Source organism: Schistocerca americana, chromosome 2 (assembly GCF_021461395.2).
Source record: "Schistocerca americana isolate TAMUIC-IGC-003095 chromosome 2, iqSchAmer2.1, whole genome shotgun sequence".
Classification (NCBI taxonomy): domain Eukaryota; kingdom Metazoa; phylum Arthropoda; class Insecta; order Orthoptera; family Acrididae; genus Schistocerca; species Schistocerca americana.
This window is the reverse complement of record NC_060120.1, coordinates 576,066,619-576,081,794: the sequence shown is the minus strand read 5'-3', so window position 1 is coordinate 576,081,794 and position 15,176 is coordinate 576,066,619. Positions and strand designations below refer to the sequence as shown.

The window sequence follows — 15,176 nt, the reverse complement described above, 5'->3', positions numbered from 1 at the left end:
TATATTGTTGGTAGGCATGTTATGGGGCGATATTTAGCTGGGTTTGCTGTGTCTGCTTGATCTTTAGGTTTCAGATAAGTTATTCAACGTGTAAGTGTATCAGGGAATGTGTGTGGGTCTGCAATGTAACTGTTAAATAATTTAGTTAGATGTGAATATGTTGAGGTGAATTTCTTTAGCCAGAAATTTGCTATTTTATCTTTTCCAGGGGCTTTCCAATTGTGAGTAGAATTAATTGCTTGGGTGACTTCATGTTGCAAAATTATCACTTCAGGCATTTGTGGTATCATCTTGTACATATCTGTTTCTGCTAGTATCCACCATGCATGCCTGTTATGTTGTATCGGGTTTGACCATATGTTGCTCCAGAAGTGTTCCATGTCTGTTATGTTTGGTGGATTGTCTATTTTAATGTGTGTGTTATCTATTGTCTGGTAAAATTTCTTTTTGTTTGTGTTGAATGTTTGGTTTTGTTTCCTTCTATTTTCACTTTTTTTGTATCTTCTAAGTCGTCTGGCCAATGCTTGTAATTTCTGCTTCTTTTCATCTAATTGCTCTATCACTTCTTGTTGTGAGATTTTACCTAACCTTTTCCGTTTTCTTTCCTGACATTTCATTTCTTATAAATTGTGTTAGCTGTCCGATGTCTTTTCTCAGTTTTTCTATTCTGATCTGTAGCCTGCGTTGCCATACTGGTTTTGTGGGTTTCTTCTGTGTGTTGGTTGGTTCTGATCTCTGCCTAGTGTGTATATTTAGTGTAGTGAGTACTCCTATATAAACCAGTAGTTGTAACTCTTCCATAGTTGTGTTTTCATTTATTTTGTTGTGTATGATTGTGTTGCTAGTTTTTATTGTTGTTTCGACTTGTGGGTTATTTGGTGGTCTATGCAAGAATGATCTAATGTCTGTATTTGTGTCTTTGTATTCTATATATGTCAGCTGAAATTTTTCTTCTATATCTAACATGTGTGTCACTTCGTGTTCTATTTGTGCTTGTTCTGGTGGCTGTCTTAAGATTTCGTTTTCCTCTGACTGTTTAATTGATGCATGTTGTTCTTTGTTTGTTTGCTCTGGGATGTTGGAGTCCATTACTGTATTTTCTTCTTCTTCTGATTGCACATTATTTTGTTCCAGTATTTGTTGTACTTGTTGTTTGATGTTTTCTAATTCTGACTGGGGTATCCTGTTATTTTTGATTATTACACGGATCTGATCAGCTAGTCGTCGTTCTGTTAAAAATTTTAATTCTGGGTATCTGGTAATAAATGTTGTGTATACTTGTGATCTGTATCTAGTTGTGTTGGTTCCTAGGTTTGTTGCTTGGTAATAACAGAACATGAGGTGTCCATTAACTTCATCTGACCATCTCATCCTCTGTCTTTGTTTTCCTTCTAGGGTGGTTGCAGGAAGCATATCCTGCAAAACACCTCTATTTGGATTTGAATCATTTTCCAGATGGCTAGCAGTGTCGTTACCATTGTGGGTGGGCATAGGGTTCAAGCGCGGTCCCCGACCATGACGGCGCTTGTTCGAGGCTTCTTTAGTTCTGTCCTGAACAAACTAATCACACTAAAAGGGGGGTTAGCCCTATTAGTGGTTTGTTCTTTTCGTCGCCTTTTACGACTGGCAGAACATACCGGAGGCCTATTCTTTTCCCGGGCCTCCACGGGATTATTATTATTATTATTATTATTATTATTATTATTATTACTGCTGTGAATGTTTTATTCTATCTTTAATATGTGTACTTCCTGGTCAAGTGTAAGGAGGGCGTTAAGATCCTAATCTGGTCAGGCTAAGTAGGAAATAAATAAATAATTAAATATATAGAGCCATCCATTCAAGTCTTACTGACATATTCAAAATATCTATATCTACACCTACATAGATACTCTGCAAGCCACCAGTAAGGTTGATTTCAGGTGGAGTCAAGGTCAGAATAGTGGCAAGAAATGCCTTGAGGTTACAGTACACTGTGTTAGTCTCCATAGGTAAGTGGCAGGAATGACAGGCTGGAGGCAACTACGTGATGGCAGAGTTCAGTCCGAATTACACTTACGGTTAATTTTTGTGTTAGCATGTGAGGTTTTTTCCTGTCCAATGAAAACACAAAATTAACAGAATGAGCAGTTCACTTTTCTTCATAGACATTTCTGGTACTCAAAAGGATCAGTGTGTAATCTCTTTCCCACTTAATATATTATCTAACTTCAATATCATGTTCAACTAAAAAAAGTCTATGAACTGAGTAATACACTGCAGTCAGGGGATACCGCCTAATATGGTGTTAGACCCCCTTTTGTCTGACGTAGTGCAGCAACTCAATATGGCATGGACTCCACAAGTCACTGGAAGTCCCCTGCAAAAATACTGAACCAAGCTGCCTCTACAGCCATTAATAATTGCAAAAGCGTTGATGGTGCAGGTTTTCGTGCACGAACTGACCTCTTGATTCTGTTCCATATCGGGCGATCTGGGTGGTCAAATCGTTTGCTTGAATTGTCCAGAATATTTTTTATTGGAACCAATCACACACAATTGTGGCCCAGTGACAAGGCACATTGTCATCCATTACAAAAATCCCATTGTTGTTTGGGAACATGAAGTCCATGAATGCCTGCAAATGGACTCCAAGTAGCTGAACATAAATCTCAATGACCAGTTCAGCTGGACCAGAAGACCCAGTCCATTCCAAGTTAACACAACCCACACAATTACGGAGCCACCACCAATTTGCACAATGCCTTTTTGACAACTTGGGTCCGTGGCTTCGTGGGATCTGCATCACACTCGAACCCTACCATCAGCTCTTTCCAACTAAAACTGGGACACATCTGATCAGACTACATTTTTCCAGTCATCTAAGGTGTAACCGATGTAGTCACTATCCCAGGAGAGGCACTGCAGGTGGTGTTGTGCCGGCTCTCAGTCATAAAGTGAAGGCTGTCGGCCACTGCGTTGACCATGGTGAGAGATAATGCCTGAAATCTGTTATTCCCGGCACACTCATGACAATAGGGATCTCGGAATATTGAATCACCTAACAACTGAAATGGAATGTCCCATGAGTCTAGCTCCAATTACCATTTGTATTCAAGATCTGTTAATTCCTGTTGTGTGGGCTTAATCACATCAGAAACCTTTTCACATTAATCAACTGAGGACAAATGAAAGCTCCACCAGTGCACAGCCTTTTTACATCTTGTGTACATAATACTACCGTCATCCGTATACGTGCCTATTGCTATCCCATAACTTTTTTCACCTCAGTGCAAATCACTCTTTTTCCTCCCACTTCCTCTCCAGCAACTAAAGTGGCATTCCAAAGACCACCACAAGCTAGTAGAGCACGGTAACATCAGTTTTTTGCATGGTCCATTTTGTCTTTGCCCAGATATTTTCAATTGGGCTAATCTCTGGTGTAGGAGGAAGCCAGTCCAGAAATATCATTGTTCTGCAAGCCACTCCTGTGCAATAGCTGATATATGCAGGTGTCCCAGGAGAAATGTCAAATTCAAGGATATGACAGGAACGATCATTCAAAGCAAGGCTAGCAAATGTGGGCATTAACTCAAATATCTTAAGAGCTATGAACACTTCTTCATCTTTGAGACCCTTAAACAAATCTCTTCTGCTGCAAGCTCTTCGCTTTCATATTTTTGGAGTATGTAGTACGGACCAAAATGAGAAAAAATTGTCTAGTAAATATGGGCTCTAAAATGCATACCTTAAGAGCTATGAGCACTTGTTCAGTAAATGAGATGTGTTTCCCATTAGCACAGATGAACAAGTACTCATCGACTTTAGGGCCTTTGTTTACTGGACATGTTTTTCTTGTTTTGCTCCATAGTACCACCTTTCAAAATATAGAAAGCACAGAGCTTGCAGCAGAAATGATTTGTTTCACAGTATTAAAGACGAAGAAGTGCATACAGCTCTTAAGGTATGCATTTTAGAACTAATGTTTACACAACTTTTGTGCTTCAAATGATCATTCCTGTCATATCCCTGAATACTGACTATTTCTCCAGGGATGTACTGTATACCAGAAAATGATCCTGCAGAAAACACATTAATTTTTCAGTTGTATAGCTGTTACACTGACACAATCATAATACTCACAATATGACTACCATCTACCACATGAAGCCATCCAAGTCTAAGAGAACACATCCAGCACCGAACAGCCCACATCTACTGCAAGATAATGGAATATAACTGGGATGGACACTGACACCGTGTGACCTGTATACCTGTTCTGGCTTATAAATTATTGAGGAAAATCCTAGTTTGACAGAAAATTTTATGTTCCAAGAGTCACAACTGACATTGTTCTTGGCATATGCTAATCAGTATATTTGATCTTCATCACTAAGCCTCTCCCTGAAGGTCATATGTTTGCCAAGTTTAGCTTTCCGAAGCCTTTACTACATCGAATTCACTGACTTGAGGATTCAGTAGTATGTTTCATCACATTTAAAAAAGATTTTGCTGTTATGTGTCAGAACATTAATTATCTTAATGCTATTAAATGTTCAGTTTTCATATGCCTATTTTATTCTCTGCTACCTTGATACCATATCCATCATGCAACGTGCTCAGCAATGCAATACCCTGGCCTGACCTTTGAATATGTCAAATGCTCTTTCATCACAATAACTGTGACGAGGTCTCAAATAGCAGGTTGACAAAGAAGCATGACTCATGAACAAACTGGCTGACTCAAAGTAAGGTGGTGCAGATGACGTTCAATTGTGTATGTGTTCACTAGGGCTCAATAGCATATGTGGTAGGCTTGTAGAAATAACTCACCATGTTAGAGTGTCAATCCACTTTACACAATACTGCCACCACAAATGGAGAATGTTAACATGATAGGCTACTTTAACTAGGACGTATGTCGAAAAGGATTATGAAACTGCAGCTATAAAAATTACTCAGTTTCAACCTGGTTATTGCCACAGTTTGCCGATCACCATCAGGGAATTTTGAACTTTTCTTAAACAAAATGGAATCATTGCTAAATAAAGTAAATAAAATGGACTGTGAATTGATAATCTGTGGTGACTTCAATATTGATTTCCTCACGAATAGTGGAAATAGGGAGACCATTTTGAACCTTGCAACATCCTACAATTTAAAGGCTGAAGTAAAAGCAGCTACCCGAGTAACAGAAACTTGCCAAACAGCTTTTGATCAGTTTCTAGTCAGTAAGAGTTTACACAACACCTCACTAAAAATTGTCAATGCATGTTTTAGTGACCATCTTGCTCAAATATTAAGCATAAAAGTACAAGGCAGTATTATTAACAGCATGTCTTTCAGAACAGCATATCGAAGTTATAATCAACATAATGTAAACTACTTCAACAACTTATTACAGAAAGAAAAATGGACAGGAGTGTACAAAATGAACGATATAAATGAAAAATTCAACACTTTCATTGATACATTAACCCATTTCTTTGAACTTGCATTCCCACTGAAAACATTAACCATACGGGGGAACTCTAGAACAGACAGCTGGATCACAAAGGGAATAAGGGTTTCATGCCAGAAAAAAAGACTACTTCATGAAATATGTAACTCAAAAAATTCCTCACCAGAAGTATGCACATACTATAAAAAATACTCCAAAATATTAAGAAAAGTAATAAAAGCAGCAAAAATAATGCATAATGATGATATCATTTATAACTCAGCTAATAAATCAAAGTCTATGTGTAGTGTTATAAAAAAAGAATGTGGAGAATACAGACAATCTTGCAAAAATAAAACAGAATCACATAAAAATAAAAAAGTAAACAAACCTCTTAGAAGTAGCCAACACATTTAACAACTTTTTCACAGGTGTTGCTGATAATATGTTACAATCAAACTTTAAGAGCACCCAGGCAAATGAATATAAAATAAGTGCATGTAGAGGATCCATGTACATCAGTTCTGTTTCACAAAATGAAGTAGCTAAAGCAATAAAAAGACTAAAAAATTCCAAATCAGCAGGTATTGATGGTATACCTGCAACAATGTTAAAGAAGAGCGCATCAAACCTAATTGAAGTACTCACACACTTATGTGACTACTCACTCCAGGCAGGCACTTTCCCCAATGTGTTGAAAACATCAAAAGTTATTCCTGTATATAAAAAAGGGGATAAAGACAATGCAAATAACTACAGACCCATCACAGTTTCCTCCTGCATCTCTAAAGTACTGGAAAAAGTTATGTATGACAAACTTATGAAATTTATAAATAAAAACAGCATCCTATGTAATGAACAACATGGATTCAGAAATAAGAGGTCAACGACAACTGCTGTCCATGAGTGCATCAATTCCATCCTAAACCTAATGGACAAAAAACAGGAAACAATAGGAGTATTTATTGACTTGTCAAAAGCTTTTGACATGGTGGACCATAAAATTCTGCTATCATAGCTCGAAAGATATGGTACTCCAGGTCTGTCCAACAAGTGGATCAGTTCCTTCCTGACTAGTCGTAAGCAGGCAGTGTGCATCAAGCACACAAATATTGAACTAAAAACTGTATCTAATCACTTATCTGACTATAAACAAATTAAATGTGGTGTACCCCAAGGATCAGTAATGGGACCCCTTCTGTTTCTTCTGTACATAAATGATCTAAGCTTAAATGTTGATGCACACAAAACAATCACATTTGCAGATGACACCACTATTCTACTAAAAGGTGACGGCGATGAACAGTTACAGCAGAGAGTAAATGTGGTCACGAAACAACTTAGCAGCTGGGCACAGAGTAATCAGCTTGTAATAAACAGTAAGAAAACCATTGCTCTAAAATTCCCCAATGTTCCTAACAAGGACATGTTTATCCCATCAGTCTCTATCAATGACGAACCAGTTGGTAACAATACTGAAACCAAATTCTTAGGACTTTGGCTGCAGAGTGGCGTCAGATGGAATAAGCATATTGAATATCTCAATGCAGAACTGAGCAAAACATGTTACCTTCTTTGTTCATTAAAATCATGCTGTAGTGAGAAAACAATTGTTGTTGTTGTAGTTGTTGTTGTTGTGGTCTTCAGTCCTGAGACTGGTTTGATGCAGCTCTCCATACTACTCTATCCTGTGCAAGCTTCATCTCCCAGTACCTACTGCAGCCTACATCCTTCTGAATCTGCTCAGTGTATTCATCTCTTGGTCTCTCTCTACGATTTTTACCCTCCACGCTGCCCTCCAATACTAAATTGGTGATCCCTCGATGTCTCAGAACATGCCGTACCAACCGATCCCTTCTTCTAGTCAAGTTGTGCCACAAGCTCCTCTTCTCCCTCAATTCTATTCAATACCTCCTCATTAGTTATGTGATCCGCCCATCTAATCTTCAGCATTCTTCTGTAGCACCACATTTCGAGAGCTTCTATTCTCTTCTTGTCTAAACTATTTATCGTCCACGTTTCACTTCCATGCATGGCTACACTCCATACAAATACTTTCAGAAACGACTTCCTGACACATCTACACTCGATGTTAACAAATTTTTCTTCTTCAGAAACGCTTTCCTTGCCATTGCCAGTCTACATTTTAAATCCTCTCTACTTCGACCATCATCAGTTATTTTGCTCCCCAAATAGTAAAACTCCTTTACTACTTTAAGTGTCTCATTTCCTAATCTAATTCCCTCAGCATCACCCGACTTAATTCGACTACATTCCATTATCCTCGTTTTGCTTTTGTTGATGTTCATCTTATATCCTCCTTTCAAGACACTGTCCATTCCGTTCAACTGCTCTTCCAAGTCCTTTGCTGTCTCTGACAGAATTACAATGTCATCGGTGAACCTCAAAGTTTTTATTTCTTCTCCATGGATTTTAATTCCTACTCCAAACTTTTCTTTTGTTTCCTTTATTGCTTGCTCAATATACAGATTGAATAACATCGGGGATAGGCTACAACCCTGTCTCACTCCCTTCCCAACCACTGCTTCCCTTTCATACCCCGAGACTCTTATAACTGCCATCTGGTTTCTGTACAAATTGTAAATAGCCTTTCGCTCCCTGTATTTTACCCCTGCCACCTTCAGAATTTGAAAGAGAGTATTCCAATCAACATTGTCAAAAGCTTTCTCTAAGTCTACAAATGCTAGAAATGTAGGTTTGCCTTTTCTTAATCTTTCTTCTAAGATAAGTCGTAGGGTCAGTATTGCCTCATGTGTTCCAACATTTCTACGGAATCCAGTATTGAAGGCATATCATGCGTACTTTCATTCTCGTCTTAGATATGGGGTCACCTTCTGGGGAAACACTAAAACAGCTAATAGCACTTTTAAACTACAAAAAAAGGGCCATTAGAATCTTATTTGAGTGCAAGCCTAGAGACTCTTGTTAACCCCTGTTTAAGAAATCTGGTATTCCTCCATTACCATGCGTATACATTATGGAAACACTTTTGTTCTTTAAATTAAATGTAATAGGTAAGGACTGGAGACGGCAAAAAAACTGTGATATACATGATCACTTTACCAGACAAAACAGAAACTTACATATGACTCAAAACAGCACAGCACTGTTTCAAAAATGTACTTTTCACATGGGAGTTAAGCTTTATAACAAACTTCCTGAAAACATAAAAGCTATCACAGAGGTCAATACTTTTGGAAAATCTCTAAAGTCATAATTGCAGCATCACTGCTTTTACTCCATTGAAGAATATTTAAATTTATAAAATTTGTTATATAAATACTTACGTGTAAAGTGTATTATTGTAACCTTAAATATGTACACCTTGAAATGACTTTCAGCCTGTATATTTATAACTTGACTTGTCCAATGTCTTATGCATAAGCTGCTATGTAGACAACAGACCAATAAAAAATACAATACAATACAAAAAAATTATTCCAGAATGAAGTCATACTTTAGGTAAATTGATCTTACCAGGATTATTATTATTATTATTATTATTATTATTATTAAACAGCTGCATGGTATTACCACACCACCAGTACCATCGGCCTTCTGCTACAGTGCCAATGCCTGAGGTTGCTTGGGCAACTGTAGGTGAGTAACTCACTGGCTGTAACAGCACTTCATGCAATCTCAGGCAAACAACCACAATCTTCAGAGCACTTTCTTGTAATACATTTGACATACTTCATTTTACTGAATCAAATACATGTCATCACTGGATAATGGCTTACTATTATTTCATTGCAGATGTTAAGTTCAACATAACATTATTGGATAATGGTTGCAAATTAACTTTACATTTCATGTCGTAGTGCAACAGATTGCACTTTTAAAATTTGTATAACAACAGTGTACTAAACCAGCTCATTACTATAATAAGTAAATCTACGATGTAGATTATTACATATAAAATTAGTAGATGGTACGAACAACAAACATCACTGTATTTGGTAATTGTGTATCAAGTCTAATGTCTAAATGACCTCCATATGTCAAACTCTGAGACTGTGTCAAGGCAGTGATGAAGGAATGAGAACAATGACACAGAAATCTGGGAAAAAAAAACATTCATTCTTTAGCATAATGGTGAAGGAAAAAGTAAAAGGGGGAACAACAGGGCCAAAGACATGTGATACAGATTTGGCTGGAAATTTGAATGTATATGTTGGACATTACTCTAAGATTAATAATAGCAACAATAAGCCACAAAAAATTCCAGTGAATTAACATTCTGATTAATATTTGTAAAAGCATTAATAAATATGCTTCTTACCTGGAATGGTGCTTCCCCAGTGTGTATGGGCATATGGCGTTGAAGTGCTCCCTTTTGGGTGAATGCCTTGTTGCAGTAGGGGCAACAGAAGGGATTTATACCATTATGCATCCCAACATGAATATCTAGTGCTGGTTTGTGTTTATACGCTTGCCCACAAATTTCACAAATGTATGGTCTTTCATCACTGTGAGTCGCAACATGTGATCTATATTCACTCATAGTTCGCCACTTCTTACCACAGATACCACACTCGTGTTTTGGTACCTTCGGTGCTGGCTCCCGCTTTCTTTTCTTTTCTTTTCTGGCCCTCTTGTCGTCTTTGCTGTCATTATTCTCTTCATTATTTCTTGGTCCTTGTGAAGATTTTCCAGTATCAGATAGCTTTGCTTCTTCCTCTTTGCTCTTGTCTTCGGTAATATCTTTTTTAACATCTTCATTTTTAACATTAACAGTTCCATTTTGTTCAGTTTCACTAGATGTACCTTTGTCTGGTGAGTTGGTTACAGAGTCAAATTTTTGCCCCTCACTACTAAACATACCAAAAATTTCTTCTTCATCCATTTTCCACTCAAAATCATCATCACTACTTGTTGTGTCATTGTCTCTGTGATCATCTACTTCCTTCTTCACTTTATTGTCTCTTTCAACCATCATATTTACCTGGTCAGAAGAAGAGTTTATAAAAGTACCATCCTTACACAAGTCAATTATATTTTCTTCAGTTATATCTTTACCATGCTTCTTCAGAGCATGAATACCTGCACCTGATTTTGAGCCAAACTTTTTCCCACAATCACGGCACTGATAAGGCTTTGCACCCCCATGGGACAACAAATGCTGTTTTACCTCACAAGGACGACGAAAAAGTCTACCACAAAGTGAGCATGGGTGTATATAACGCCGAACTCGATGAACATCTTTTCCTTGACCACTGGATAACTTGTTAGAAATTTGTTTAGATGTATGTGGTTTTCGTGCTGGTCTTCCTTTTCTCTTACTGTAAGCTCCTGCTTTCCCAGCTGCAACTATTGAAGTTCGAGGGGTAACTTTGCCAGTATCAGTCTGGAAAGGTTTAGAGAAAAACTCATTTCATCTAAAATGTTTTCTATTAAAACATAAATGGAGAAAGAAATGTTTGTAGAAAAATGAACACAGACACTACTATGAAAAACACAGCAGACCCTCATGCTATGCTGGAGAGTTCACCTTTGAATCCTAGACAATGCAAATGTTTCCAAGCAAAGAACAGTTACCAGTGTTGTTGTGTAATGAGGAAAATATGTATATAGTACGGTAAGACCCAAAAGGAGTTCATGAAATTTGACACAACTTGAAAATTTGCCTTTTCCCATGCCCAACTTCTGAAATGCAAAACTTCCTTTCCTGGTGATGATAAAAAGAGAGAATGGAAGAAAAGAGAGAGAGAGAGAGAGAGAGAGAGAGAGAGAGAGAGAGAGAGAGAGAGTAGCAGATGGCCAACCAGTATACTGTGCTAAGGGATGTACAACATGTGTTGGCAATTATTGGAATCTGAACAATAATGATAACTGTATTGTCCAAAAGAACAGATATCATTGGTTACCATGCAGCTTGTTAGAATGAAATTACAATGAAATGAATACCCCTGTCTGCATAAAGGTGTTGATATAAGTCAATGGGGACAGTTGAAAATATGTGCCCCGACTGGGACTTGAACCCGGGATCTCCTGCTTACATGGCAGATGCTCTATACATCTGAGCCACCGAGGACACAGAAGATAGTGTGACTGCAGGGACTCATCTCTGGCATGACTCCCGTGAGATCCACATTCACAATTCATTGTCCCACACTATATTCATAGTGCCCCTGCCCATTATACTCATTACTCGTGGCTTTACTGCCGATTCCCGTAAGAGTTCGGGCACTGTTTGTGCATCTGCACAGAAGAATATGGTCAGGTCGATAGACACACAAACACACAAACATACACACAAAATTCAAGCTTTCGCAACAAACTGTTGCCTCATCAGGAAAGAGGGAAGGAGAGGGAAAGACGAAAGGATGTGGGTTTTAAAGGAGAGGGTAAGGAGTCATTCCAATCCCGGGAGCGGAAAGACTTACCTTAGGGGGAAAAAAGGACGAGTATACACTCGCACACACAGGCTATCCGTGATCTGAAGGCTGACCGATCCATCGTCATTCTTCCGACGGACAAGGGTTCCACGACCGTGGTACTTGATCGTCGGGAGTATGTGGCTGAGGGACTGCGTCAGCTTTCAGACAACACCACATACAAAGTTTGCCAAGGTAACCCCATTCCTGATGTCCAGACGGAGCTTCAAGGAATCCTCAGAACCTTAGGCCCCCTGCAAAACCTTTCACCTGACTCCATCAACCTCCAGACCCCAAGAACTTTATATATATATATAAAAAACAAAGATGATGTGACTTACCATACTAAAGCGCTGGCAGGTCGATAGATGTTTTCGTATGGTAAGTCACATCATCTTTGTTTTTAAATATATTTTTCCCGCGTGGAATGTTTCCCTCTATATATATAGTTAAGTCCCTCAGTCGCACTATCCACTATGTCCTCGGTGGCTCAGATGGATAGAGCGTCTGCCATGTAAGCAGGAGATCCCGGGTTCTAGTCCCAGTCGGGGCACACATTTTCAACTGCCCCATTGACTTATATCAATGCCTGTATGCAGTCAGAGGTATTCATTTCATTGTAATAATGATAACTGAATAGTAATACTCTGTGTGTACAAAAGACACCTCCCAGAAGAAATCAAGTTGCGTGATCATGAAGCAGCAGGAATACACAAACAGGAAAGAGAATAATTAAAATGAACTGTAAACGTGAAACATTGTCACATTAAGACTTTGGGCATTGGAGAATACTTTTGGAACCTCAGACTGCTCCCTTCCAGTTTCTCTGTGAAATGTTCTGTCTCTACCTGTACTGCAGAGGAAACTATGATGAATGCATATTAATAGAAGCATCAATGTCTTGCTTTACGCTATTAAAACATAATTTTTACAATGTAAAATAAGGCAGAACATAAAATTAAATCCAGCACTAATTGTGCTTCTCCCAGGATTTTCCTGTATTACAGAAGTTTATTTCAGTTAAAAGGAACTCATACTAAAATTAGAGAAAGATAACAGGGCTTTAACACAGTAAGAGGTACAATGAAATATAAGTTGCAATTGTTTTGCAGAAAATAGACCAGAATGCAAAGCTACATTAAACCAGTTTTACGATGACAATAACAACAATTGCTCTGCAATATTTCATTTTAAAAAAAAACGGGCCAAAACACAAAATTCAGGTGTTCCATTCTCCATACACATTCATAAAAATATTTAAATTCTTTATTGCTCACCTTCTGTTCTGTAGTAGATTTCTCACAAGAATTTTCAGTATCTGGTTCACATTCCTCCTCTTTCAGTTTATCATCTGGTTTCTCAACAACACTGTTAATTTCTATCACATCTTCTGTCTGACACGCTACACCCTGAATATCCTGTATACCATTTTTTATTCTATGGGAATTTCTTTCAAAAAATGTTAGAATTTTTTTCTTGATGGATGTGCACTTTGTTTCGGCGCATGCTAATTCCTCAAAAAGGGAAAAACATTTTGCACAGATGGATGCTGCTGACAATACAGACCGTACAAGTTTCTTGCATACAATTTTCTCCACTGCATTGGCAAGCAGCGTATCAGTATTAGGTACAACCGTACAAAATACACCGTAATTACTGGATGAAATTGGACCGCCACATATCAAACAGTTAGGTCGTTTTTGTTTTTCTCCATTACTCATTTTATAATTCATTCATTAATGAAAATGTAGTGTAGCAGGGTAAATAATTTGACAGGTTAGGTTATATTAATCAGGGGTGACCTTGCACGTATAGGTAGAGACTCAAACATCGTAATTGAAAACTACAATATGTATGGATAAATGTTTTTTTTGTTCGTACAGCGCCATAACCTACGGATTTTTCACACCGCAAACATGTTGATATTTCACGGTTCCTGTCTTCGTCCACCCAATTCAAAACAACACAAACAGTGTTTGTCAACCCCTTTGTATTGCTTCATGAATCCAAATAAAAAGCATGCACGCCAACAGCATGTAATACAGACTTTCAAGTTACTAACACCAATCGTTCCCGCAGAGCATTCTACGTAATAGTTTATTGTAAACTTTCGCTGTTCGTACGTAAATTTATAGCGTAGCTTTATCTTCACCAAAAATTATTAGTGTTCGCCGCGAAAGTATCCTCATTTTTTACGTACGGTATGTTGGCTAGCCCATCTCCGGCGTTTTGCATTTGTTTGGGATTCGGAAGCAAGAAAAATAAGACAGAAAAAAAATTAATGTTGCTGTATAACAATGAAGTTTGAATACGTACTTAATGAATTGCAGGATGGCTGCGCTGAGTGGTGATCTTGCTACGGTTGAACCTCAAATTGGAAGAACATTGTGTACCAATCAGCTCAGCTTAGTATGCCATGTGCGCGTTCCTTTCAATTTTAGCGCGCTATTCAGTCCAGTCACAGTGTGCCTTAGTTACGAAATGATCTCACAGTGTGCAAATGGTGCATATTTACAAGTTGCAAATGCTAAAAATAATTTGAATGTAACTAAATTACTCCTGTGAGTTAACTGGTATAGTAGGCTTCGCATTTTAAGGCGTTTCCATTTAATTACTCTTCTTGATCACTTGAAGCCAGGAAACATGCTTTAGCAACTGCATTATTTTATCTCGGTAATAAATTGTACCTGTGTATTTCTACTGCAGAAGTAGAAATTCGAAGTTGGCCATGGGGAAGGTTTCTTGATAAAACATTTTTACGAGCTCGTATTTTGACTTTTAGAATATGCATCATTTTTTGATTTTGCAGTTCTTCCATCCCTGCTTGTTCCCTACATTTCTGTCGTATATGCAAATCGTGCTAAGGTGATGTACAAAGAAATGTTCCTTGACTGGACATATTTAAGAAACAGCATAACACCATAAATAAAATACGTTTTATGGCATACAGACTTTTATGAAGCCACCACTACTCCTAGGTGGTTTGCAAACACTGATTATAAAATACGTATGATTTTGTCGTGGTTGTATTAACAGACATCATTGCTTGTACTTGGGAAGTACTGAATGAACTGTTTAAAATATTCACAAAGACTATGTCATACCAACCAAATTCCAGCATAGCCATTTATTAATACTGATGAAGGTGAAGAACAACTACAATGGTACCGCTAAATTATATTTCAGTTTCCTGGTTACAGCATTTGAATACATACTTTTAAAAAATCTAGCAACCATACACTATTTTGAACTCTACCGCCATTACTGTGGTTAAAATAAAACTCTCATCAACCATTACATTCAGATTTATCTTGAATGTTTGATGTGGATGCTGAAAAATATATGTTTATTTTAATCAT

General features: G+C 37.8%; 1 protein-coding gene across 1 annotated transcript in view; it reads right to left on the bottom strand.

The window, feature by feature from the left end:
* LOC124595323 (zinc finger protein 235-like) overlaps positions 1-13,808 on the bottom strand; it is a 45,574-nt gene extending 31,766 nt beyond the window's left edge. The window contains exons 1-2 of the mRNA XM_047134023.1: positions 13,095-13,808; positions 9,723-10,787 (exon numbers count right to left, since the gene is read on the bottom strand). Coding sequence (XP_046989979.1) covers positions 9,723-10,787; positions 13,095-13,550 — 1,521 coding nt within the window. The 5' untranslated portion in view covers positions 13,551-13,808. The remainder of the gene's footprint in view (positions 1-9,722; positions 10,788-13,094) is intronic.
* Positions 13,809-15,176: the final 1,368 nt, after the last annotated feature.